Raw genomic sequence first — 27,977 nt, forward strand, 5'->3', positions numbered from 1 at the left:
TCGGAAACAAATTACGTCCCTTCTATCGAGCAGACAGCTGAAAAAAAAATCTCGTTGGACTTTGGGGTTTGATTTCCAGCAATGACTGATGAAATATCACACACGCCGTTGTTCAAAAGCCTTCATGATGAAAGCCTTTGCTGTGGTGATTTTGAGTGTCCTGCTTGTGTCAGTTTTATGGGCGTCTTTCAGAAATATGCTTGATCCAAATCAAACGACAGAATCAGAATATTTGCCGGCTCGCCCAACGAGAGAAGAGGGCCAGTGGCCCAAACTTGATGAAAAATCAGATAAAATCTTCTGGATTGTACAGGTATAAATGATTTATTAATGTTGATATTTTCGTTCTGTGGTCACATTCAGACACTCAAATCGTTCAACTAGACGCTTATGACGCTCAGTTCGATTTTCCAGTCAAATTTGAGAGAAGGGGTGAGTGGGATTCGACCCCAGACCCTCACGGACTCAGAATTGCACACGAGCGTATTAACCATTCTGCCACCTTCCTCCTTATGTGGTTTATGTGACACACAGAATAAGTGAGTGTATTTGAAAAATGTATATATTTGTATCAGTATGTATAATTTATATACATATATATTTATAATGCATGCTTTTACATCATTAACTTGTTGCCATGGACAAGCATAAAAATATGTGTAAGTACTGGCATTGCATTGATCATAATTTAAGAAGACAACAACTACATAGATGCGTGTATTTACTTAGATTGTATAGAAACGAAGTTATGTGAAGAAGGAGTTTAATTTTTTTTTCTTTTTCAGTTGTAATTCACAATCACTTGTATACTCACACAGTATACATTGGTGGTCGATGAAGACCACACCATCTATATCAGATGGTTTATTGGACATGCTGTGCATGAAGATGGCTGATCATTCTGAATCAGGCACAGAACATACTTGGCACATGTTGGTCAGATATTTGGGCACACAAGTTTCTGGAAAACTTGAGGTTTTAATTTTTAATTGTAATACTTCTGAATCTGCTTTTTAAAATAACAGTGTTGCATTAAGTCTCTCATATTTGTTGCTTAACACGTATATCATCATGCGTATGTACTTGAAAAAAAAAAAATTGCAGACTGTATGTAATGATACTGAAGAATATGATAAGGATTATTTTCAGCATAATTTTAGAAAGATGCTTTGTGTGTGTGTGTGTGTGTGTGTGTGTGTGTGTGTGTGTGTGTGTGTGCATGCATATGTGTGCAATTGCCCTTCAGGTAACAGATGTACACATCAGCAAGTTCAGGGATGCAAAAAGAGGTCCAGATCTGGTGCGCTTTTGCCAAGACTATCTTACAGTGATTCAGCCATCGTTGGTGTTGATAACAGGTAATAATCTGGTTGCATCGTGGTAGTGTTTTATGGTCTGATAGTGATACTGTGTTGGTGGTTTTTCTTTTTCCTTTAAATCATGGGGATAAATTTGTATTTATCTGTTTGTTTTTACATTATCTTGACATGGAATACTTACTTACTAATAGTAGTAGCCCATGATACCCTCTGTAGGGCAGCAACAAAGATCTGCCACTCTTCACTGTTATGGACCAGTCTGCATGGTACCCCAGGTGTGCTTCAGGGTCTTGAGTTCTCTTTTGACTGTTCTGCACCAGGTGTTCTTTGCCTTTCCAATCTTGTTGGCAAGCAACAGTGAATAAGTACAGCAAAACTTGTAGGGCAGAAAAATAAGTGTGAGCATGTGACACCTTTGTCCAAAGAGCCTCACTGGCTTCTGATTATATTCCGCATTCAGTTCAGATTTGCCACACTCGCATACTGCTATTTTGATGGCACACTCCCGCAGTATCTCTCTTCTTCATTCACAACTTACCAGTCTTCTTGGTCACTTCGATCTTCAGCTGAAATGTTACTTCAGGTGCCAAACACTGTTTTGAAAACCTTCAGTCACGATCACTTAGTTTTTCAGCCCCAACTGTCTGGAACTAACTGCCTGCTGGCCTCCAAAACACCCCTTCCCGAGTCTCTATCAAGACCCAACTGAAAAACATCATTTTTTTGGTCTTAATTTTGAGTAACACTTTAACCTACTTTGTTGTCATATGAGGGAAGCACTTTTTCCAGTGTTGTGTATGTATGTGTGGGTTGGAGGTGCTCCTGTGTGTGTGTGTGTGTGTGTGTGTGTGTGTGTTGTTGTTGTTGCTGTTGGTGTGTGTGTGTGTGTGTGTGTGTGTGCTGTTCATGATGTGAGGATGGTGATTGTATCTTTGTGGTTGATTCTTTTTCTTGATGATTGTTGCTTCTCTTTTGTAACATGTAATTTATGGAGTGTCATGAGTGATTGGTTATTATTTCAGTTTTCTTGATTGTTGTTGTTTCTTTCTTGTTTAGTTGTTATGTTTAATTTGTGAAGTCTCTTTTTTAGGGAACAACGCTATAGGAGAGCTCTTCATTATTATTGTTATTGTTGTTATTGTTATCGCCATTAGTATCATAGTTGTTTTTATTATTATCAGGTGTTACAGAATAATAGAGAGTTAGTGTCTTTCCTCAGAACTTTATAATGAGGAACCTCTATTTCATTTCTGTTGTGTATACATGTATTACATTATCTTCTGAAGGTTAGTTGTCAATTTCCACAATGCTGACAAATCCTCTGACAAATCCTATCCTCCATCCCTTTTCTCTCTCTTTCTGTTTCCCATTTTTGTCTCCTCTCTGCTTTTGTCTGTCAGTGTTAATGTATAACTCCTTGTTGTTTACATCTGCACAGTGTTCCCCACTCCTCCGTTTCATAAATTTCACATCATCATGACATACTATTTGTGATAAAAATATTAACATATTAATTTGTCTGGTTACCAGTATGGAAAAAAAAAGCATTAACACTAACAGTACGAAAAGGATTTGATTTACCAGAAACAAATTTTTGTTTTAAAACTTCCAAGTAAATACTATTGGATAACCTTAGGGGAAAACCCCCCCAACATAATGGTCTAAGAAATACAATGGTGCAATATTGTGCAAGTGTGTGTGTGTGTGTGTGTGTGTGTGTGTGTGTGTGTGCATGTGTGCATGTGCCTTTGTTCTTGTGTATTTGTTTACAGTTACAGGATGGTTTCTCACCATAACATGTTTAAGCATTACAACCACACAGTTCGCATGCTTTTATCACAACCTGTCAGGCATTTGCGTTTAACTTTTACTTGGCAGGTGATCTGACTGATGCCAAAGACTACGATGACAGCACATCAGCACAGTTTGAAGAGGAGTGGAAGGAGTACCAGCATTCAGTGGGAAAGTGTAAAGCACTGATCTCTGCCACTTTCCTGGACACACGTGGAAACCATGGTTAGTCATGTCATAGTGTTTACAAGATGATTTTGTGTCAGGTGGTAAGATTCAAAGAAGGAAAGGTAGATGTGTGTGTGTGTGTGTGTGTGTGTGTGTGTGTGTGTGTGTGTGTGTGTGAGTGTGTGTGTGCATGCATATAATGATATAAATAGTAACATACTAATGATGGTAATACCTGAAAAAAACACACACACACACACTCCCCCTCCACAAAACAAACAAATAATATCCCACCCACACAGAAACACAAGAATAGAAGAGAAAAAACCACAAATGTTGATTCAGTTTCAAATAATGCTCAGTATGGAATGGGTTAGTCTTGCTTATGTAAATGACTGTTTGAAAATAAATTTTTTTTAGATCTGTCTTAAAGGATGAGAGAGGTGGACTGTGACAGGCATGTAAAGGCTCACACAGGGCATATACAGGGTTTCTGATTAAAGGGGTGGGGGATATGGGCGTATGTGTATGTGCTTGTACAAGTACCTAAGTGTGTGTGTGTGTGTGTGTGTGTGTTGTGTGTGTGGGTGTGTGTGTGTGCCATGGAAGCTATGATATGTAGCCTAGAAATGAGTGTGGAGGAGGAGGGAGGGGGTGCAGGGTAATGTGTGTGTGTATGTGTGTGTGTGTGTGTGTGTGTGTTTGTGTATTGGTGCTCATGTACGTTTATGTATATTTGATTGTGCTTTCATATCTGTGAAACTGCATGTTTGTTGCATATCTGTTAAGTGTTATGCACGTGTGTGTGTGTGTGTGTGTGTGTGAACGTGTGTTTGCATGTTTTACATTTATTTGCTTATTTATCATCATTGTTGTCTTTGTGTGTGTGTGTGTGTGTGTGTGTGTGTGCGCGCTTTGAGTTGAATTCATTAATATTTTGTGCCTTATAAATATTATTATTATTAGTAGTAGTAGTATTTTTATGCATTTATGTATTATTTATTTATTTATTTATTTTTTAAGTTTTGTTATTTTATTTTTTTATTTATTTTTTTATTTATTCATTTTCTTTTTTTTAAGTTTTATTTTATTTTATTTATTCTATTTATTTATTTATTTATTTCTTATTTTATTTCACTTTTTAAAATTTTATTTTATTTCTTTATTATTTTTTCTCAAGGCCTGACTATGCGCGTTGTGTTACACTGTTGGTCAGGCATCTGCTTGGCAGATGTGGTGTAGCATAAATGGATTTTACTGAACGCAGTGATGCCTCCTTGAGCTACTGATACTGATACTGATACTGATTGACTGTCAGGCCCATTTCTTTCTTCTCTTGGTCAGGCGTCTGTTTCTCTGAAGGCCTGCAATATATATGCATTTTTCTAGACACCCAGTGTGTGTAGTTTGGCCCATTTTCTTTGCTTTCTGGCACCTCATTTTGAGCTACATGTGCATGCATGCATCAGCATGCGTGTGTGTGCATGTGTGTGCGTGCGTGCATGCATGTGTGTTTGCATGCATATATGCCTGTATATGTGTGTGTGTTCATGTTTGTCTGTGTATGTATGTGTACATGTCTGTGTACATGTTCATGTGGTAGTGCATGTATTTGTGTGTTTGTATATATACGTTTTTCGCATTTTATAAAGTAACATTTATTTTTTGTTCAATGATTCCAGATGCATTTGATGTTGCCGAGCTACATGGAAAGGACAACCTTTACAGGTAATACTTTGTTTTTGTTTGGTATCATGTGTAAGACAACACACAAATATGTCTCTGTTTAGTCTCATGTGTTAGACCAAGCAAACACACATACACATATACACACACGCATGCATGCATACACACTCCACACACTATCATATGAGAGATCCATACAAACAGGCAGACACAGGAGATGCATATGACATATAAACTGAGACTGACAGACATGGACATGAAAGATCAGCATGTGCTTAACTGATTCCTGGCATGCACACAAATCTCTTAAATAAAGCTTCATGTTTAGCAGCTTGTTTTCGCTGTCAGATTCTTTTCCCTGTGCACAGAGCCGTTTCTGAATTAGATCTGTCCACCTTGGCTGCAGCAGTGCAGCACTGCTATCTGCACAGAAACAAGTTTTTATGGCCAACCAGCAAAACAGCACAACTCAGTACATTATTTGTATTTCTATTACTCTTTTTATCACAACGGATTTCTCTGTGTGAAATTCAGGCTGCTGTCCCCAGGGAGAGCACACCGCTACACTGACAGCGCCACTCATTTTTTTGTATTTGTTTTCTGCCTGCAAATTTATTTGTTTTCCTATCGAAGTGGAATTTTTCCACAGAATTTCGCTAGGGACAACCCTTTTGTTGCCATGGGTTCTTTTGCGTGCATTAAATGCATGCTGCACATGGGACCTCAGTTTATCATCTCATCCGAATGATTAGTGTCCAGGCCACCACTCAAGGTCTAGTGGAGGGGGAGAAAATACTGGTGACTGCTGGTGTGATTCGAACCTGTGCGCTTAGATTCTCATGCTTCCTGGGTGGACGCTTTACCTCTAGGCCAGCACTCCATTACTTTATAATACAGTGTAATACAATGCTATGCTATGCAGTCAAATTTGCAATACAATGAAAAACCATAAACTGCAGCATGTTGCAACATGATACACTGCAATCAACATAGTGCTGTGAAATACAAAAGTGTACCAGTAGTAATTTCAGCACACTACCATAAACAACAAAACAAGGTGAAAAACACAATCCAGCAGAGCATACTGCTGCACAACACAGTACTACTGTATTTTATATACTATAAGGCAGTGCTTCTCAGTTTTAATGGATGCACTGCCTGATGAATTATCAAGTGGGGAGGAGGGGAGGGGAAGTGGAGGGTGCAACTCTGTTGCTGAATCAAGGCTCAAACTTTGCTCTGTCGGTTTTATGTCTGTAAATAAGTTTTAAGAAATATTCTCTTATATTTGTTGATAAGCATTTGTATCTTAAAATAGTATAAATGTCTTATTGAATTGCATTATTAAAATCCTTTGAAATGCTGTCGTGAATGTGAATTGTATTGCGGTTAACCTCAGAACCTGGAAGTATGACGTTTGTGGCGGTGAAAAAGAAAGTAATCTTCCCATTGGTCATAACAAAAACAGCTAACAAACAACTGGCATTCATACCAACACACAAGAGGGTGCAGGGACAAGATGGATTTAACTCTTTCATCCCTGCAGCACGGTTTTCTGGTTTACAGGATTTTTACCTTTCATTCCTGGAGGCCGGAAAACCGTGCAGCAGAGAATTCCCCCTTTCCTTCCTGCAGCCCGGAAAATCGGTTCTCGCAGAAAGCGCTTTGAACTTCCCGCTAGTCGCATCATCAGTGCGCATCATCTATCCTTGACTGGGTCACTAGCGGGGCAGTGTTTATGAGTGGAATGGATGCCAGACACCCCCTCCCCCTCCCTAGGCCGTGGGAAAGCGGGCGCCGCTACATTCTTGCCGATGTGCTGTGTAGACACACGGACACAGAAAAACGGAATGTGTAGAAAGTTCGGATTGTGACCAGTTTTCTGATGATGAGTTTTACAACGCTCTAACAGATAATGATTTCAATCTGTTTCAAATGAATGACAAGGAGAGAGTGCAATTAGCTGTTGCTACAGAAGCACAGATAGCGGGTGATGAAAAGTTAAAAAAGTAAGAAGTTTGAAAATTGTGGTGTATACTTGTGCAGTAACTGGCATGACTGCTTCAAGGTATATCACACACGTGTCACCTTTGTGTGGCATATTACGTGATGATTGTGACATGGACATGCGTATTTGGAGACAGTATCGTTTCTGAATAGTTTTTGTTCAAGAATTGTGTAGATAATGATCTGATTCTGGCTCAGTCACTGCTAGTGTAGTGAAAGGTATACATTCTCTTTGAGACAAAGTTCAAATCATTCATGTGATAAGGACAATAGTAGTGACAATTGTGACACTTTTTCGTGGATATGACTAGGAGTGTGGCACTGAGATACATATGAGGCACTACTCGGTGAGTACCAGCATGATGTGCATACTCTGCAAGCAAAACACTGTCCTGCATGTAGTATGTAGTTGTATGCATTGTGTTTGACCCCAAAGTCACCTGTTTTACACCTGAGTGTCACCAGAGATGTCACCCTATAGTGTCAACAGGGTCTCAGACAACTTCTCACATCAATTCTGAATACAACAGTATATGACAATCTTAGTGTACTGTAATGAGCCCGTTACCATAAGCCTCCAAAATAAGTACCCTGTTTCATACTTTCTTTCTCTCCCCTAAATCCAGGAATGAAGGGAATATGCGAATGGTAGGGATCTCAGAACAAGGGGGAGCAATGGTTCATAGAAAAATAGGAACGAAAGAGTTAAGAAGGCAGAGATCAGAAAGCAGACAAAGAAAATAAGGAACTCCGTCAAAGTTTTTCAAATGCTTTGTGCTTGGATGGACACCTGTAAAAGGCAAAGTTGTCGTAGCATGATCGCGAAAAAGATAAAAGATTGTATGATCATTTACAAACATACTGTTTAACTGCTACACTACAACCTTCTCACCCAACCCAGTTATAAATCACAATCTCATTGGAATATGGTTAGCTGAGAGTGTTGACAAGTCTTATCATCGTCAGGCATGTCAATGAAGGATAGATCGTTATGAGATCCTTTCTCTGGTGGATTTTCTTTTGTTTGCTTTGATTTTTTCTTATTTATGCTTCTGGCAGTGCAGAATGGCATGCCTTGCTTTTCATTGCAGTCATAATGAAAGGGGGTGCAACAATGTGCAGGAGATACTCCATGATGGGGAGGCACCATGCCCTGTCCTATCACCACAAGCATGCCACTCCCTTTGGGAAGTACTCCTTCATTGCTGTTGATGCCTGCCCTATCCCGGGACCAAAAAGACCCTTCAACTTCTTTGGATATCTGGATGATGTATGACAAGTTTGTATTTTTGCACTCTTGTTATCAGGACAATATGTTTGTCTTGATTGGTGAATATAGGTTTACATTGTATTTTTACTGTGTATTGTGGTTATCATGTTATTATGTAAATCTATACCCCCCCCACCCCCCCAAAAAAGAATACCTTTTAAATGATTGGAGCTTTGCATATCAAGGAAAAAGAAAAAATCCTGGCACCATTTTAAATTTACTGTCATTGTTTTCTATAAAGAGATAAAGAATATGCTTAAGAACAGAAAAACAAGCAAAACACTGTTGGAAGTCTAGTAATGATCTTTAGAAAAAATGATGGGAAAAAGTTGTTCTTAGGCAGAGGAAAGATTACACATTTTCTTTATTTTCTCTGTATTAAAGAATGATTCATTTTACAGTCATATTTTACACATCCTTCATCTTCATTGTGTTCAAGAATGGATCATTGTACATAATTATTTTCTACACACTTTCTTGATTTTCATTGCATGAAAGGGTGATTCATCATGTTACGTGATCATGATTTACACACTTTCTTGATTTGCATTGTGCCAAAAATTGATTCATTTTGCAAAGTGATATTCTACACATTCTTGTAATTTTCATTTTGTATGAAAGAATGATTCATTTTGCATAACAGTGATGTTTTACATGCTTTCTTCATTTTCATTGTAATAAAGAATGATTCATTTTACATTATAAACATTTTTTATTTCCAAAATATTGTATTTATTTATTTATACTCATTGTGTGCCTGTAGGATCGTGTTCAGCAGGTGATGGACCTTGATATGGAAAGTTACGGCAGTAACCTGACCATCATGTTCGGCCACTACCCATCCTCAGTCATCGTTCAGGACCCACCTGGCATCCGGCACATCATGAGGTACCTGTCATGTCATGCTGTGTCAACACACATGTCACAGATAATCACTTGGGAAACCATTAAGAAAAAACAAAAAAACAACAACCATGTATTAGAAGGCAGTTTGTATCACTTTCATATGGCCTGTTCACATTAAAATTTGAATTTATTAATAATCTTCAGTATGCAAGCATTATCAGTTATAAATAATTGTTCATGCTGATAATATGGAAGATAAATTGTGTAAGTGAATACAAACACACCAGTCAGCAGGTGTTTTGCCTCAGTTATGGGGTTGGTGGCTGGTGAAGGGTGGCTGAAGAGGTACTCTTTGAGACAGGTGCATTAGCTGGGTGGTTAGACTGTTGTGCTTCTTCAGTTCAGTTCAGTTCAGTTCAGTTCAAAATATTTTATTGTCTGCTTCAACCAAAACAGAAAATTCCCTTTCGGCTCACATCATGCCTGTCAGCAAATATACTTCTTCTTCGTTTGTGGTATGCAACTCCCACATTTGCTCACATGTACACGAGTGGGCTTTTACGTGTATGGCCGTTTTTACTCCGCCATGTAGACAGCCAAACTCTGTTTTCGGTGGTGTGCATGCTGGGTATGTGCTTGTTTCCATAACCCACCGAATGCTGACATGGATTACAGGATCTTTAATGTGCGTATTCAATCTTCTGCTTGCGTATACACACAAAGGGGGTTCAGGCACAAGCAGGTCTGTACATATGTTGACCTGGGAGATCGGAAAAATCTCCGCCCTTTACACACCAGATGCTGTTACTGAGATTTGAACCCGTGACCGTCAGATTGAAAGTCCAACGCTTTAACCATTCGGCTATTGCGCCTGTCTGTTTTGCTTTCAATCTGGGGGTCCTAGATTTGATCCTTGTATCAGCACCTGGTGGGCCAAGGATGGAGGTTTTTTTTTTCTGATTTCTCAAGTTAACATACATGTAGACCTGCTGGTGCCTTAACCTGTACAGACATGCCGAAGATCAAATATTCATGGTATAGATCCGACAATCCATTTCAATGTTTAGTGGATTTTGGAAACAGGAACATACCCCAGCATGCACACCCCTGAAAACAGAGTATGGCTGCCTACATGACGGAGCAAAAACGGTCTTACATGTAAAAGCCCACTAACAGATAAGAGTGAAGGTGGGAGTTGCAGTCCACACAAACTCAGAAAAAAAGAAGAAAGGGTGTATTCTGTGAGCACATTGGCTTTCTGTCATTGACTTCATCAGGCTCCAAGCTATACACAGGCTTTTGATTTCACAAGATATCCTCAGGTCGCTGATGCTGATTGTGTGTGCCTGTCAGGAATGCTGTGGCCTACCTGTGTGGACACCTGCACACGCTGGGAGGCTTCGTGCCCAACATGTACAGCAGACATAAAACAGGCAGTCTGGAACTGGAGCTAGGCGATTGGAAAGACAACCGCATGTATGTTGAGGGTAGCGTCTGTATCAACTGAATGTCTTGTGACAGTGTCTGGATTATCTGATTGTCTTGTGATTTTTAAAATTATTTTATGTTCATTTCCTGTATATGTGTGTGTGTGTGTCTGTGTGTGTGTGTGTGGAAGGAGAAAAGAAGGCTAAAAGTGCACTGGCAATTGTGTTGATGATTTTTTTCTTTTTCTGTTGATAAAGATATGTTTCTTGTACTTTTTTTTGACTAATAGCAAACTTTCAAAGTCAGAAATGAAAAAAAAAGAACTAATCTGTTATTAAGTTATAAGACTGTTGTGACTGTGAATTGTTTTACTATATTTGAAAAAGACTCTGTTTATAGCTGTTAACTGGTAAAAACTGCTAAAAAAAAAACGGCACTGATTTTTTCTTCCCTTGATCTGTGACTAAAAGGTTTCATACTGTTCACAAACTAATATTCATTTGTATATGCTCGTGTACACACATGCATGCACGAAAGTGTGTTTGCATGCATACTTGCATACATATGCCAACATACAAAGACAATCATGAGAGCATGCTAACATTCTCATACATAGACATAGAGTGAGCTGTGTACACAGTCACACAACCTACACACACACACACACACACACACACACACACTCACACACTAACATTCACACACCAACTACATCCTGTAACCCCAGTCATACACCAGCAATGCTGTGCAGATTCCGTGTGCTGGCAGTGGACCATGACCTGTTGTCCTTCAAGGACGCCGCTCTGGGGGACTGGCCACTGGTCTTGGTCACCAACCCCAAGGACGCCCAGTTCCTGGCTTCACGGCATGAGCCCACAGAGACTATTGGCCATTCCACTCACATCAGGTCAGTGTGTGTGGGGAGGGGGGGGTGGAGTGTGTGGAGGGTTGTGTGTGTGTGTGTGTGAGAGAGAGAGAGTGTGTGTGTGTGTGCATGCAAGTGTGTGTGCATGTGTGCGTACGTGTGTGTTGTGTTTCTGCTGCTTTTGTTTTTGTTGTGTGACTCTCTGTATTTGTGTAAAGAAAAGAGAGTCTTAAAAACAGGCATTCTTTCTATGATCACAGTTACTACTCTTACTATCTTTGTGCTAACAACGTTTTGTTGTATGACCTGTAAATGGATTTGTCTGTGAATAAAATACACATACATTCCCTGTAACCCTGTAGATATTCAGCCTTTTTCAGTCTTGTTGTGTACATTAGTTAGTTGCAGCAATAAAACAACAACAAAAAACACAACAAAATAAGGCAAAATAAGAAGAAACATGAAGAAAAGGAAGACAGGACTTACCATCTCAAATGATGCTACCTTCACCAAACCGAGACCTCAGGCCCAAACAGCTTGACCTTGAAGACTTCTTGCCAATAGGTTGTGAAACCTCACTTCAAGGAAGAGGAAGAACTTCTTGATTGATTCTGACTGAAGTGAGCTGTGTTGCAGGATACTGGTGTTCAGCCAGAGAGAGGTGAACAGTGTCCATGTATATGTGGATGGTGCTTACCTGGGCCTGGCATCACAGGCCTCGGGTCCCCTCTACACATTGCCATGGAACCCAGAGGACTACAGCCTGGGCCTCCATTCTTTGAGAGTGACTGTCAAGGTAGATAACCATGGAGTCTAAACAGATGGGTTGGTTGATAGCTTGGTTGATTGGGTAGCCAGTGGTTGGGTTTGTCAGTCAGTAGTTGGTTTGTAAGGTGGGTGGGTAGGTGGATGTGGATATTTGGTTGGTTGGTAGGATAATTTCTTTATGTCTTCAGTCACAAGTGTTGACTGTTGATTGTGCTGGCCATTGTCAAGAAGGAAGGTCTGCCTGTGCATACCCTCCCATCTCCCTGATCCCTCATGTCCCGAACAAAATACGGGGAGGGCTGCAAAGTCTTTCTCATCTTCCCTTCTAGTGAGTGGAGGCATGAAGAAGTGCTGTACTGGATTTTCATTTTCAGAGCTTCTGGGTCTTTGGGAGCTTCTTGTTCAAATCTGTACTTGTTTTACCTGCAAGACCTCTTTCGAAGGGAAGAAGACAGTCCAGTACCACCAAGAGTTTTTGCTCAGTTTTGTCCAAAACTGTCAGGCTCATGGGGAAACCCTTTCCCAATGGCCACTGTGGTCTCCTTTTGTGCACTTTTTTGGACTCTTGTATGAAGTGTGTAAATAAAGTGCGTGTGTAATTATCCTGTCTTTTTCTGGACTTCCCTTCCTTTGGTAGTGTGTGACCTCAAACCCTTAGAGAATTTGAATATTTGAAGAGTAGCTCGTTTGTGAACCTCATTTTCAAGGTATGTTTTCATTTGACTTGTCTGTGTAGAGTAGTGGGAAGGGATCAAAGAAGGGTAAAGAGGGAAAGGAAGGAGAAGGGAGATGAGAGAAAAAAAATGGGAGAAAGAGAGCAGGAAGAGAGATGGAGACGGATAAGGACCAAACAAATTATGCAAAAAAATTAAATTTTGAGAGAGAAAGAGAGAGGAAAGTACATATTTTTGTAAAACAATCGTAAAAGTATACATTGTAAACAGCTGTCTTTAAGTTGTATGTTTTTTGTTTTAGGATGACACAGGATACACAAAGTCTGTTGATCAGTCTTTCTCTGTTGACGGAAGCACACCTGATTTTGAATTCTGGCCACGCTTTGTACTGATGGTGAACATTTTCACTTTGGTAAGTTGACAGGCATAGCTTGCAACACTTTGTATGTTCTTTGTTGAGCTGTGTGCCTTGAGACATTCTGTGACACAATGTGTGTATGCATTCTACATAATGGATTGTTCCACTGAAACTAAATTTGCCTCTCTCATAACTGATCACTGCTGAATGCTGTAGGTAAAAGTAATACAATACAATACAGTTTGTAAGAATGGACTGTACTACCACAGCAGAGAAAACTAATGAAAGTTTGTAAGAGGTTCTGTTGTAACAGTTGGTGTATGTTGTGTGTACAACCCTTGGGTGTGTTGGGGGAGGGGGGTCCTCAGAAGCTGGAAGTGAAATGTATGTGATAGTGTTGGGTACATTTCTAAACAACAGCATATGGAGAAGGGCAGCACTGTGGATCAGAGGCAGTGAGCATTTGGATGGAAGAAAAAACAACAACAAAAAAACAAATACACCCCCGCCCCCCGCTCCCTCAAAAAAAACAAAAACAAACAAAAAAAACACACAAAAAACAACAGTGCTGTGGCGGTGACTTTATTATTTTTAAAGATCTTATAAATCCATGTTGATTCTTGTTTTCCTTTTTGTTTTTAGACATATCTGCTTTTCTGCTCTTTTGTCAGAAATTTCATGTTTAAGATGAATTTGATATGATTTTGATGAATAATGATAATAATTGTGTCTGTACAATGCTTCTTCCTTTGCAGAGTAAGATGGTATATGGTTGCTGTGTTTTCTCCTATGTGCTGGTCCTTACCTCGCTGCGACAGTGCTCATCTGTGAGACCACTGCTACTCTCAAGTGAGATTGATTTAATTAAGAAAAGGCTTTTGACAGATAGTTGATTTTTCTTTGTTGTGAAATTCTAGAGCTTTGTGCAAGCAGTTTGTCTGGATTTGTTTTTTCAAATTTCAGTAATATTTTTTGTTTTTTTCCTTCCTCTTTTATTTTTGTACTTTGTTTCCCTTTCTTTTGTTTCGTTTGGTTTATTTCATTATTGGGGGTGGGGTGAAGGGTCTGTTATTTTTCTGACCTTTTTTCTTGTCTGTTCCCTCTTCCCCATCTCCTCTCAACCCCTTCTTGAAAAGATCACTTTTCTGATGGGTGAGAACACAGAGTGATTAGAGTGAGTGACTTTGAGTGTTCTGCATGGGTTTGAATCCTGATAGCAACATGTGGTAGGTTAAGGGGTGGGATCAGTATTTTTTATCGCATAGGTCAGCGTATTTGCAGACCTTCTAGTGCTTCTATCTATTCTTTGCATACTGTACTTTTCAGCCTATAAGGCGCTACTTTAAAAAAAAAAAAATTAAATCTGACCCCTGCGTCTGTATCTGTTTCTGAAAACTTTTGTCTGAACGCCACTTGGTGCCACTTGTCATAACAAACTCAATATATGACAACATTGTTTATCACAATAGACTCACATGATCACACTGAACTGGTTGATCAGAATAAATGCTCAAGATCACACTGAACAGCAACACTTCAGTCCGACCACTGTTCCATTTTACATGGTTCATGTTCACTATTGTATCAGATTGAAACCAATTTGCATATTACACCAAATTTTAAATGAACTTGATTGCAGTTCACACAAAGGCCACAAAAAAAGAGCAGTGTCTGAGTTCAGGATAAATGTATGGTGCAAAAGTAGAGAAAAATCTGGAGTGAACTGATCATTATGGCAGGGCTAGCAGACTGGATTCTGATTGAACAAGTTGGTGAACTAGAGCTCTAAAACAGTGCACATTCAACTGAAGGCTGTCAAATTGCAACAACAAAAAAAAAAGAAAAGAAAAAAAAAGTGTTTAAAAAAGCAGTACATAACTGAGTAGATGAATGGAGTAACACAGATGAGTCAACAAGCAGACGGAAACTAGTCAGATTCTGATCCAGTTTTCTGGAGATGACTTCACTACTCAGAAAACAGCTAATGATGGAGTCTCTCGGTCTGACAGATGAGTAGGCAGGCAGGCTTATATGTCGGTGTGTGTCCTCATATGGGAGAAGAGGCCTATTCTGGATGCGCAGCACTTCCCACAGGTGTTGCAAGGGAAAACGTCTCCAGAAGTTGAGCCCTGCTTCCTTCGCTCACGCTTCTCCTTAATGGCCAGCATTCTCTTGTTTTCAAATGTCTTTATGCCACTAGAGCACAGCATCCTCCAGCGAGAGTGGTCAAGGGCATCAGTTTCCCAGGAAGCGATTTCTATGTCACAGGCTTTGAGGTTTGTCTTCAAGGTGTCCTTGAAGCGCTTGCAGGGTCTTCCAAGTTCACGGTGGCCTTCCTTCAGCTGGCCATACAAAAGCGTCTTCGGGATCCTGCTGTCTGTCATGCGGACAACGTGCCCTGTCCAGCGTAGATGGCACTGGATCAGCAGGCTTTCGATGCTGGGCAGGCCGCTCCTCTCTAGGACTTGGAGGTTGGAGACCCTGTCTTACCACTTTATGCCGAGGATCTTTCGTAGGCATCTCTGGTGAAACTGCTCAAGTTGTTGAATGTGACGGCAATTCGTCGTCCATGTTTCACAGCAGTACAACAAGGTGGTCAGTACAACAGCTCTGTAGGTTTTCATCTTGGTGCTGAGCCTGATGCCTTTGTTGTTCAACAGCCTGCTGTTGAGTCTGCCAAAGGCGGAGCTGGCCTTGGTGATGCGCAGCGTCACTTTTGCATCAAGGGTTCCGTTGCTGCATAGGGTGCTGCCAAGGTAGCAAAATTTGTCGACTGACTTGATCTCTGTGTCATTGATCTTGATTGCCTGTGGGTGGGAGGCACTGGCGTTCTGTGAGCTAGCCAGTTGGTACATGGACTCGGTCTTGTTGAGGCTGATGGTGAGTCCAAAGTGCCTGCAGGAGGTTGAAAACCTGTCCATAATGAACTGCATGTCCTCATGGGTGTGTGCAGCAAGTGCACAGTCATCAGCAAAGAGGAACTCTCTCATCAGTGCCTCAAACACCCTGGACCTGGCATGGAGTCGCCGCAAGTTGAAAAGTTTGCCATGTGTGTGAAACTGAATGTAGATGCCCCGGTCACAGTCCTGGAAGGCGTCAATCAGCATGGCAGAGAAGAGAATGGAGAACAATGTGGGTGCCAAGATGCAGCCCTGCTTCACTCCATTTACCACAGGGAACGGATCTGACATGTCAGTATTTTCCTGTACTCTCGCTTGCATGCCATCATGGAAAGACGCAGTCAGCTGGATTAGGCTCTCTGGGCAGCCAAACTTTAGGAGGATCTTCCACAGACCATGGCGGTTCACCATGTCAAAGGCCTTAGTCAGGTCTACAAGGACCATGTGGAGCTCCTTGTTCTGCTCATGGCGCTTCTCTTGCATCTGGTGTATAGCAAACACCATGTCACATGTTCCCCTGCCTGAGCGGAAGCCGCACTGTGCTTCAGGGATGACTGTGTTGGAGACATGGTCAACCAGTCTGTTCATTATGATGCGGGCGAAGATCTTGCCGGCGAAGCAGAGGAGAGAGATTCCACGGTGGTTATCGCAGGATGTTTTGTCTCCCTTCCGTTTGTATATGTGGACAATAGAAGCATCCTTGAAATCCTGGGGGACCTCCCCTCTCTCCCAGATAGACTGGAACAGGGTGGTCAGCTTGTCTGTCAGCACCTTGCCTCCATACTTGTAGATGTCAGCTTGGATTCCATCCACTTCTGGTGCTTTTCCTGACTTTGTCAGCTTCAGGGCCTTCTGGGTCTCAACCTTGGTGGGAGCGGCAGCTAGCAAGTCATTGACTGGTAGCTGTGGGAGGGCTGCAATTGCCTTGTCAGACACGGACGAGTTCCTGTTGAGGAGGGTGTTGAAGTGCTCTGCCCAGCGGGCAAGGATGTCTTTCTTGTCTGTTAGGAGGGTGGTCTGGTCCGAGGCTCGGACAGGGGTTGATCCTGTGAATCTCGGCCCATACACAGCTCGGAGACCATCATGGAAGGTCTTCATGTCGTGAGCATCAGCAGCGGACTGAAGCTCTTCGGACTTTCTCTCCCACCAGGTGTTCTTCATCTCATGTAGCCTCTTCTGTACGAGTTGCTTGGTTTGCAAGAACTGGTTCTCCTTCCTCTGGCAGTCTTTATTGGAAATGTGATCCTGATGCCATATATGCAGTGTGTTCAGGAGCTTGGAGATTCCAGAGTCGTTCTCGTCAAACCAGTCTCTGTGGCTCCTCTGTACAAAGCCAAGTGTGTCAGCTGCTGCTGTGTACACAGCATCTCTAAAGGTGCTCCATACCTCTTCTACATCAGTCGATGCAGGAATTTACTACTCACTACTCAGAAAACAACATCTGCTAATAGCAGAGCCATAACGATGGACTTTCACTTTCTGGCAGATGTGGCTTATCAGATGTGTGCACCTTTATATATGTTCAAAATATTATATTCATGGGGTGCGCTGTAGTGCCTTGTAGGCCGGAAGTATAGTTTGTTTTTCTCATGCAGAAAATACACTGACAAAGATCCACATTAGTGTTCAGTGTGATACTTACTTCCCATTATGTTCTCTGGCATGCAGGGCAGCAATAAAGTCAGTAGGCTAAGGAAACCCAAATGTATCCAGCATGCACACCATCAGAAGATGTACAGCTGATTAATGCTGTGTTTAGTATTCCATTTGAATGCTAATTCGTAAAGAAAGATGGTGTACATGCATTGAAACCGCATGGATGTTCGCTTTATGTGTGTGTGTGTATGTGCGTGCGTGCATGTGTATGATTGGAGATTACTTGGAAATTCTCAGTTTCTCATTGAAGATAACAACTTTAAATAAATCAGTTCATTTGTGTGTATGTGTGTGTTTCGAACAGATGATGGCATTATATGCGTATCCTTGCTGTCAAAGCTGTGGAACATCTTTGTATACCGATTGTGGCTGGTGGCACGTACTGGATCTGTTTACTACACCTTGCTTGGCTTTCTCTTGTACATAACTTTTGGTGAGTCACAGAAAGTCTGAGCTGCACTGCAATGAAAATAGCAGTTTAGTTCTTCATGTAGTATTTTTTGCCTCAATGTGTGTCATATCTAAAAGTTGTAAGATTAATGTGACACAAGAAAGAATAGAATGGTTAATTGGAATGGGCTCTCTGCCCTTACAGAAGGTAATGTACAGTTTTTTCCTCTGGTTGAGTCATGTGAGTGTTTTCACAGTTGTGAATAGTATGCATCCCCACATTCTGGAAATTGTATTTCCGGTAATTTTCTATTTACTGTTGTTTTATTTTTCTGTTGCAATATTTTTCTTTATGTCATCACACATGTATGTGTCATCTCATCAGAGTGAGCTGACTGTCCATCACTGACAAACACAGTCATCCATGTCAGCCTTATTTTTTTGTATTAGGGGCCAAAGTAATTAAAAGCATTTATTATGCAATGCTTTTGTCCCCCTTAATTTTTCCTTTCATATTGAAACATATTGATACAGTATATGTATATTTAGTTTTGTGTGTTTTCGGGAAAGCATGTTTCAAACTGAAAATTTTGTCTCTCTTGAATGAAATGGCAGTATATCTTTGTACTGATCTTCCACCCATGTTGCTGTGTGCACATGTCAGTGGAGAGTATGTATGCAGACTGGGAACTGTCTTGATCCTAGTTTGTTACTGTGCCTTTGAATAACGTGTATGCCAGTTGCTGGGTAGTTCTAAGCAGCAGTAACACACTTGTGTGTCTTTGATGTAAGGAACAAAAAGTTTATGTATTTATTAATTGTTTAAAAGTGAAACAAACATACACACATAAAGTGAGTCACTCTGACTGACATGACCTGGCTATAAAGACTTCACTTGAATGAAAGGCCCATGCAAACGCCTTGACCCAAACCACACTGACTTAGACTGCAAGAGAACAGAGAGAAAGAGGGAAGAGTGTAGCTATGATTTGCAGGAAGGTGGCAGAATGGTCAAGACGCTTATCTGCTGATACAGTGTCTGTGAAGGTATAGGTTTGAATCCAGGTCTTGCCCTTTCTCCCCAGTTTGACTGGAAAGTCAAACTGAGCATCTAGTCATTTGGATTATATGATAAACTGAGGTCCTTCAAACTGAGCATCTAGTCGTTTGGATTATGATAAACTGAGGTCCTTTGTGCAGCATTTACTTTGCTCTCTGAAAAAGAACCCTTGGCAATATGAATAGTCCTCATGCTAAATTCTGTAGTGCTGGTCAGATATCTATCTGCCTAGTAGATATGGGGCAGCGTTTGTGGGTTTGTCTCAATGCACTGATGCTTCCTTTGGAAACTGAAACTGTTGTGCGGTATCAGGTCCTTGGTTTGTTGGTGAGTTCCTGACGGGTCACCTGGGAGTGCTGTTTGTGTGGGGCTCCTTCATCAAAGGCACATTCCTGACTGGCAGTCTCACCTACTTCTATGGGATTTTCCAGGTATCACTCTGCAGATGCATGCTGTGTGTGTGTGTGTGTGTGTTTGTGTTTGTGTGTGCATGCATGTGTGAGCGTGTGCAGACGGATGGGCACGCGCGCACATCCATGCGTGTGAGAAGGTTACAGAGGTATACTTTACATAAAACTTGGAGCAGCAAATCTTGCTTAGCTGCCTGATTTCCACTGTTACTGCAGGGTGTTAATCTATGCAGAGTGGGTTTGTATTGAATTGGAGTATCATGACTTGGATGGTATTGTCTGAACCATGTAATGGCATTTTTCTACTTCATATATTTCAAGTGCTGATTACATTTACATGAATTACCTACGCCAGTGGAGTGAACCACTGTGTATCTACTGTATGAAACTGCACATTTTGCAAAAAAAAAAAGAAAGAAAAAAGAAGAAGAAGAAAATATAAAAAAGAAGGTACTTGACAGGGAGCGGAGGTAAAATGTCCAGGTTATGTCATTACAAAACATTGAGTAAATATAGTAACACAAATTTGTTTGAATATAAACTTTTTTAAGGTAATAAAGAGGACACATATCTTTACATTGTATAGAAAGCAGCCCAGAGAGATATCACAGTCATAAGATATATCATAACATATTTATATAATAGAATATAAATATGATATTTATGAATGATTTGCTCTGAGGAAAGATATTTATGAATGATTTACTCAGAGGAAAGCCAACAAATGAGCTGAAATATAAGAAACAATATACTTTTGTGTCTTTTTGCGTTATTTGAAAAAAGAAGTACTTGTTGTCTGTTGCCTTTTTATACATCAAAGTTGAGTTTTTGGTGTTGTTTACATAGATACTCACCTTCAATTTCCCCCTGACCATGATCCTGGGCAACACACTAGACCTGCGACGCCAGCAGGTGTCCTCCGACAACATTCCAGTTGGCTCCCAGGGAATGACAAAGTGGAGGGTCGTACTGTCTGATCTCCCCTTCTCCTTGCTCCTCCTCTTCCAGACCTTCATGGCGCTCACAGAATTCCCCAGGAATTATGGCACCACTGCCATGGTCATAAGTCCGGTCAGAGGAGGGTCGGTGGTGGTGGCAGTGGTACTGTTGTACTTCACCCACTCGGTGCCCATCAAGAAGCTGTTCGCTGTCAATGGCAGTGCCTGCTGTGAATGATGATGGGCTCACCTAGGCGTCGGTGATGGTAGACACTTTCAGTCATGCCAGTTGGCGATTACTCGAGCATTATCAAAGAACAACAGTCTGCTGTAAGATTTTTATGTTTTTTTAAAGGGAGGCATGTGTCTGATAAATCAAGCATATTTCTGCTTGAAGATCAGAGTGCTAGACTAAGATAATCTGAGCTGAATTCCTATGTCAGATGGTGGGGCCTCAAACAGAAGATGGTTGGTGCTTTGCTTGAAACAATGAATTCAAAACTGTCTTGGGATTTGAAAAAAAAATTATGTGTGTATATATATATATATATATATATATATATATACATATTTTTGGATTGTGACTGTTTGGTAAAAGAAAAAAAATGATTGCCCTATTTTATCTGCAGAGTTTCATATATTGTTCATTAATTTATTACTTTGGAAATTTCTTATCTAATAGTACTGGGAAATTCAGTAATGGGAGATATGCATATCCTTGTGTGTATGTTGTTGTTTTTTTTGTTTTGTTTTTGTTTGTTTTCTTTTTTTTCTGAGGGTGACAGTTTGATTGGAAGTGAGTTAAACAACCTCTAGCAGGGAATTTCAATGATAGCATTTGCTGTGTATTTTTAACCTGCTGATTGCACCTTAGAATCCAGACATATGTCGTAAACAGAAGCGTGCAGTTCAGTTTATGAATACAGCATGTATCCTTTATACTTGCTTCTGTGGGCAGAGGAAATAAGCATTTCATGTTCTGTTCAATCATTTTCAGTCCTTGTACACAAAAAGGAAATATTGTCATTGATCAGGCTGACTTTCTTGAGAATAAAATCACTGCAAATGGGTTCTTTTGTTATTTTATTCCCACCAAAATTTAACCCATGCAGCTTTTGTAGTGGTATCACATAATCAGCAGCTTAAAAACAGCAACAACACAAAGTCTTCCTTTTCACAACTGTTGTTTATCATATTTCCATGTGTATATCCATGTCTTGTTAAATGTTATAGGTGACTCCAGTGAACTTTTACGTAATATTGGTTATACATTTCTTGCTCATCCCTTTTTCTAGTAAATAGAGAATGACTGGAGCTGTTTTTGGACCTGAAATTTAGAATTTATGATGCAAAAATGTCTAAAATTGGCCGATGGTCGTGTACTTTATTCTGCCAATTTATCTGAGACGGTCTGTGAGTTGTAAAGAAGTTTGTGTCATTGCTTGTGAAATACTCTGAGAGTTCAGGTTAAGGGATTTTGCACAATTCGGCCCTGTAAGGTCTGTATATTTTAATTGATAAACAGGTTATTTGTTTCTGGATAGTATGTGAATAGAGAGATGAACAGGCATATGGCTGCATGGTTATTGTGTTGGGCTTTCATTCAGATCTGGGGTGTCTGATGGGTTAGGGGTGATCTCTCTGGTCAGTGTTTGTGCAGACCTGAAGTTCCAGTCATATTTGTACGCAGGTTTACACAGATCAAAATGTGCATATGAATTATATTGAAATCTGTGTCAACATTCAGAAGGAAACAGAAAGTAGTTCTTTTGCATTCATGGGCTGCAACTTCCTCATTCTCTCATTGTTATGGGTGGGCTTTTAATATATGACAGTTTTTAATGCCAATGAAGGCAGCCACATTCCATTTTTGGGTGTGCTTATATTTGTGTTTCCAAGCAAACAACAGATTGATACCATCAGCTGTAGTGATGAAGTGGTGTCATGGATGAATAATTTGGAGAGCATGGGTTTGAACTCCAGAGGTACATCATTGTGGAATTGTTTAGTCGTAGCCATCTCCTAACACAAGATGTGAGTATGAGGGACTCAAATTGGTAGACTGGGATCACACAGTTTTAGTATCATCCACTTCATGGATGTGTTTTGATTTTTTTTTCAAATTGATTGACCTGCACTGTACATGTCTTTAGCCTTTAGGCCAGTTTGACGTTGGGGTATATATTAAGAAAAAAAGAGTATCAGTATCAGTAACAGTAGTTCAAGGAGGCTTCACTGCGTTCAGTCAAATCCATATACGCTACACCACATCTGCCAAGCAGATGCCTGCCTGACCCAACGCGCTTAGTCAGGCCTTGAGAAAAAAAAATAAAAGAAGGAATATGGTACAACCCTGACTCAAACGCAAATAGGTTCCTTTGCAGCAACACAGTCTTCATCCGTCATTAAGAAAAGTATACCCATAGAATGCAACTCACAGACATGGCCCATGGCTGATGAAACAAGAGTCAAAAAGATCACACACACAAAACCACTGTTGGTTGTATGAGTACATAGCTCTAAGCCAAAAAATGCAGAAGGCAGTGACCAAGCACAGTATGGTATTGCCAGCAGAAAATTCTTTAGTGATAGATTAGGATTATCTGAGCAGAGGGAAAGCCATTTTGGTGAACAGTGTGGAGGCCTAACACAGTGACACTGACAGTGTGTAAAAACACCTAGGACTGTTATGTATTGAATGAAAGGGACCATTGTTTTTAAATGTGAATTTGTAATGCATCAATAGTTTTTCTATTTCTCTGTTTGGGAGCTGTGACTTGCACTGTCATTTGTTTTTATGAATGGGCTTTAATGTGTGTGACTGTTTTGATCCTGCATTCAGGTAGCCCTGTCCCATTTTCTTGGTGTATATTTTGAGTTTGTGTGTTTCCATAACTTGCTGAACACTGACATGGATTGCTGGATTTTAATCATACATAGTTTGTCTTTTTAATGTGTAAATGCACGTTGTTGTTTTTTTGGTCTGCAGTATTTTCATACACTACAGAAGGGTTGCTCACATCTAGGCACCACATTTTGGAGAGTAAAGATTGATTGATTGATTGATATGGATACTTATATAAAGCAAACCAAACTGGTCATTGTTCAGTCTTTTGCTTTTATGTCATTATCTTTTGACCCCTCCCTCTTGCCCATCAGTCTGTATGTTTTAAAATTTTGTTTTTTATAGCTTTCCTCATACACATTTGCATGCACACACATCTCATGCACTTGATCACATTTTTGTTGTGAAATTATGAGTTTTTTTGCTCTTTTTTCATTTCTTTAATATCTTGCTGATTTTATGCAATCATTATTTTGTGGATGGAATAGAAATGACTGGTTGGTGTATGTGAATTCACATTTGACTGTTAAAAATAGATCTCACTGTTGTGTGATAGAAGTATAGTTTCTGTCTGGCATAACGTAATGCTCAAACAGATGCAATTTAACATTGTCAGCAATGGCATGGTGATCCCCATTTTGATTGTTTTGCTAACATTGTTTATTTTACCACATTTTTTGTGGTTAGGAAGTATTCTGGTAATTGAACCATAGCTCTTAATTCCAAGAAAAAAACTGAAGAAAAGGTATATTGGCTGCAAGTACATGGGAAATATTCACAGAAAAGAGTGGAGACTGATACCTAGTGGGTGATGGTGATGCATATAGAACAGAATAGAATATGTCTTTATTACCAAGTGTACCGGCATCACAAGGAATATTGGGGGGGATAGTACATCACAAGATATGAACATAAATCGAAAATCATACACAAACACAGATACAGTAGAAATTATGATACATACAAGTGCATATCAGAATAAAAACTTGTGCATACTCTCTCTCACAGACACACACACGTTTGAACAAAAGCTGCATATTACATGTGGATGGGGCTGATGACTCGATCTTTCGGTAGACGGTTGTTGGTTGCACAATTCTATTTATCACACTGGATTTGTTCGAGAGACAGGGCATTGACTGCTTTGGGGAAAAAGCTATATGAAAAATGTTTCCGATAACACTGACAATGAAGGTTTGATTGGTCGTTCAAGTCAACTCCAGTATTCTTAAAGTATTTGTGAATTGTTGTACAATCATGTTTTTTTTGTTTTTGTTTTTACCAGAAATGCTGTAAACAAGCCATGACCTTTTGTTTTCTTTAGCACCTTTCTTTGGGCGGTGTCAGAGTCATTCAGAAGTCAAGTCACCCCTCATAAGATGATGAATATGACAAGGTGCTGTTGTGTGGTTTTTTAGCTAAGGAGAAATGGTATGTTCTCTTTTCGGTAGGCAGGGAGTAGTTTGTTTGAGGTACTTGGGTTGATGACAGTATTAATGATTGGCATGTGAGGAAGGATCCTTGCTGTTTTGGTATGTGTGTGTATTCAAGCATAGCATATCTGAAGCTGTGAGTTTGTCGGGTCTGTTATGTGATTTTGACAAAGGTATAAAAGCAACGATTATTTAATCTTTCTCTGGAAATTATGTTTGTAATCCCCCCTGTGGAATACCGGGGGTCTTTCAGTATGAACAGCATCCCAGCCTTCTGGAAATTCTGTGCTAGAAATTTCCTCTCTTCTATTGCTCTCTTTATTTCTGCCTTTTTCCTTCCTTCACTGTTGTCGACTTTTTCTGCCTTTCCAGTCCATTCCTCTTTCTTTTTTCTAGCAAGCCTTGACACTTTTTTCTCTTTTTCGCAGTCAATAATGTACTGTGCTGTTTTGCTCTGGCGACTAGGTAGTGAAATTGTAAACACTGGGATGGGCGCTAGCTGTCCATTCTGCAGTGTTATTTGCCTATTTGGCCTTTTTAAAAAAAATGTATTTTGTGTTTGCTTGGAAGTATTTTTTATCATTTTTTATGATTTTTTGTTATCTTGGGATGAGGAATTAAGCAGAATGGCTGACATCCTCAGCACAGCCTTGTCTTATTTGCCCTAAGAAGCAGAATGATTAGGATAATGTGTCATGAACTGTGTTCTGTGTTGTCTTGGTGTTTTTTTGTTTGTTTTGTGTGTGTGTGTATGTAGATGTGACAGTTGTGTGTTGACATGGTTGAGCATTTTATGGTTTGGCAGTCCTGATATGGCCTTGTGCAGTCAGCTGGACTATAAGCAACAATAAACAAATAAGTTTGTAATTGGTGGTGGTTATATAATGTAAAGAACAGGGTTTTTCTGGATTCCCAAGTCAGTGTAAAGATGCTCTCTTTGTGTGTGTGTGTGTGTGTGTTGTTTGGGTGTGAAACGCTTGTTTGTAATTGTGTTTGCACGAGTGCAGAAAACCTGCTTACAGATCTGATTCTGTTATCAATAATGTTAATCACCAGAGGTTTAAAATGGATGGTGAGAAAAGAGAATTTATGTGACTTCCTGCCTGTTTGTGTGTGCCTGTGTGTGTAAGGAGGGGGAGAGAATGCAAGCATTGAACACAGATGATTGGGTGGACATTGTTTTTAAGCATTTTGATGCACATTCTAAATCCACGCATTAAAAGTGGACCATATTGTGATATTATTTTCGTTGTGCACCTTGAGTGTTTCTAGCACTGTGCACATTTCCTTTGAATGACATGCAGCACCTTACACATTTCTTTTAAACAGTATGCAGCAGTTTTATACATTTCATTTAAAGCATTTTGATGCGATGACTCCTGTATTAACCTTTCCCGTACGTCGTGGGTGTGAAATCACCCAGACAAGTGTTTTTGCTCTGTAACTCAAGTAATATTGAAGCCACTTCCACATAATTTCATGACTTTGTCCATAATATAGTTTACTACATATCCACTGAACATTATTTTCTTTTATACATAAACAAAGAAGTTATTAATCAATTAATGTCCCAGTACGTCGTGGGTGTGACGACACCCATACTCCCAAAGAGTAAACCTTGCACGCCGTACGTCGTGGGTGTGGAGCCACCCATGCAAAGCTTGCGCGCCACGCGTTGTCGACATGACGTCACTTGGGCTCGCTACAGAGAGAGATGAGAGTGACCTTGTCTTTTGTTGATCGTATCCCGGTTCAAGTCTGCGGTAAGTTTTACTCTAAAGTTGTAACTAATTTCAGAAAACAATATTTATTGCACTAGATATCTTCAACAATATTGAATGAACTGTTTTTCTTGTAGAGAATGATCGGGAGCAACTGATTGATAGCTTTTTATCTAGTTGGAATTAAAGTGCCTTTCTAAGAACTGGATATTTTTGTAAGTCTGAAATCAATTGATCTAAAATCTAGTTGATATAGAAATTTTATTCTTATCCTAATCTGTTCAAAGTAGAGAAAACCCGACTATGGCTAAAAAAAGAAAGATAGTTGATATAGAAATTTTATTCTTATCCTAATCTGTTCAAAGTAGAGAAAACCTGACTATGGCTAAAAAAAAGAAAGAAAAAAAAATGCCAGCCAGCCAGCCAGGAATGCCGAGATCTAGGCCAAGGGAAGGGGGGACTGATACCAGGCTGTTGCTGCTATGTTAGGGCATCTGCCTTGACCGAAAGAGGATGGGCGTGTAGCCACTAAAAACAAAACAAAACCAACAACAAAAACAACACACACGCACACACAAAAAAACAAAACAAAAACAAAAAAACCGTTTTTTGTAAGTAACAACACTCTCTTCTCACGGGCAAAACTTATTCACAATGCGCCTGGTCAAGCACTGGAGTAAATAGCCTACACGCACAAGTGGAAACTGCGCATGCAAGTCTGCTGAAGAAAAGTCAAATTTGCTTTACTGACAGGTGTGGGTTACTGTGCACCCACGACGTACGGCAAGGTCTTATTTCTTCAGTGAAACCATGGGTGCCTACACACCCACGACGTACAGCGAAGGGTTAGTTCGTACACAGAAACCATGGGTGCCTGCACACCCACGACGTACAGCGAAGGGTTAGTTCGTACACAGAAACCATGGGTGCCTGCACACCCACGACGTACAGCGAGGGGTCATTCCTTCTTAGAAACCATGGGTTTCTGCACACCCACGATGTACGGCGCGCAAAATTTTAGGCGACGTACGGGAAAGGTTAAAAAAAAAAAGAAAGCTTTTTGCTGTGAAAGAAAGGTTTTAGGTCCTGGTTCTTCCATGAAAATTGTACAGATTTGTCATCATTTTGAGCATTTCCTGTAGAACTCAGAATTCCTGTCAGTTTCAGTGTACCCTGTATATACACTTTCCCCAGTGCAGATATACTATTAAAATGATGTATTAAATGGTATTGAACCATTTAGGACAGCTTTCATTTTGTCAACAAAAAAAAAGAAAGAAAAAAAAAAAAAAAAAGAGACCCAGTTGGTACTGAATAGACAGCAGCTCAAAGAGGATTATTGTTTTTTGTTGTTGTTTTTTTCCCCATTAAAGAAATACAAAAACGGATGATTACATTTGTTATCAATGCGGAGTGCTTGGTTGTGTGCTTTGAAGTGGTGCAT

The 27,977-nt window shown here is 40.1% G+C and overlaps 1 protein-coding gene and 1 long non-coding RNA gene across 2 annotated transcripts; one reads left to right on the top strand and one right to left on the bottom strand.

The window, feature by feature from the left end:
- Positions 1 to 26,200, top strand: LOC143295756 (transmembrane protein 62-like). Its single transcript, XM_076607378.1, has 14 exons — positions 1 to 313; positions 1,247 to 1,358; positions 3,198 to 3,335; positions 4,961 to 5,006; positions 8,094 to 8,241; positions 9,005 to 9,129; positions 10,441 to 10,563; positions 11,267 to 11,422; positions 12,017 to 12,176; positions 13,124 to 13,234; positions 13,936 to 14,029; positions 18,041 to 18,169; positions 19,499 to 19,617; positions 20,443 to 26,200. Exons 1-14 carry the CDS (start codon positions 89 to 91, stop codon positions 20,770 to 20,772), a joined length of 2,016 nt encoding a protein of 671 aa, XP_076463493.1. The 5' UTR covers positions 1 to 88; the 3' UTR covers positions 20,773 to 26,200.
- LOC143295757 (uncharacterized) lies at positions 26,197 to 27,977 on the bottom strand. Its single transcript, XR_013057073.1, has 2 exons — positions 27,154 to 27,977; positions 26,197 to 26,908 (listed from the first exon to the last, which is right to left on the bottom strand). It is a non-coding gene; the product is annotated as an uncharacterized LOC143295757 (long non-coding RNA).

Source organism: Babylonia areolata, chromosome 21, assembly GCF_041734735.1.
Source record: "Babylonia areolata isolate BAREFJ2019XMU chromosome 21, ASM4173473v1, whole genome shotgun sequence".
Lineage (NCBI taxonomy): Eukaryota > Metazoa > Mollusca > Gastropoda > Neogastropoda > Buccinidae > Babylonia > Babylonia areolata.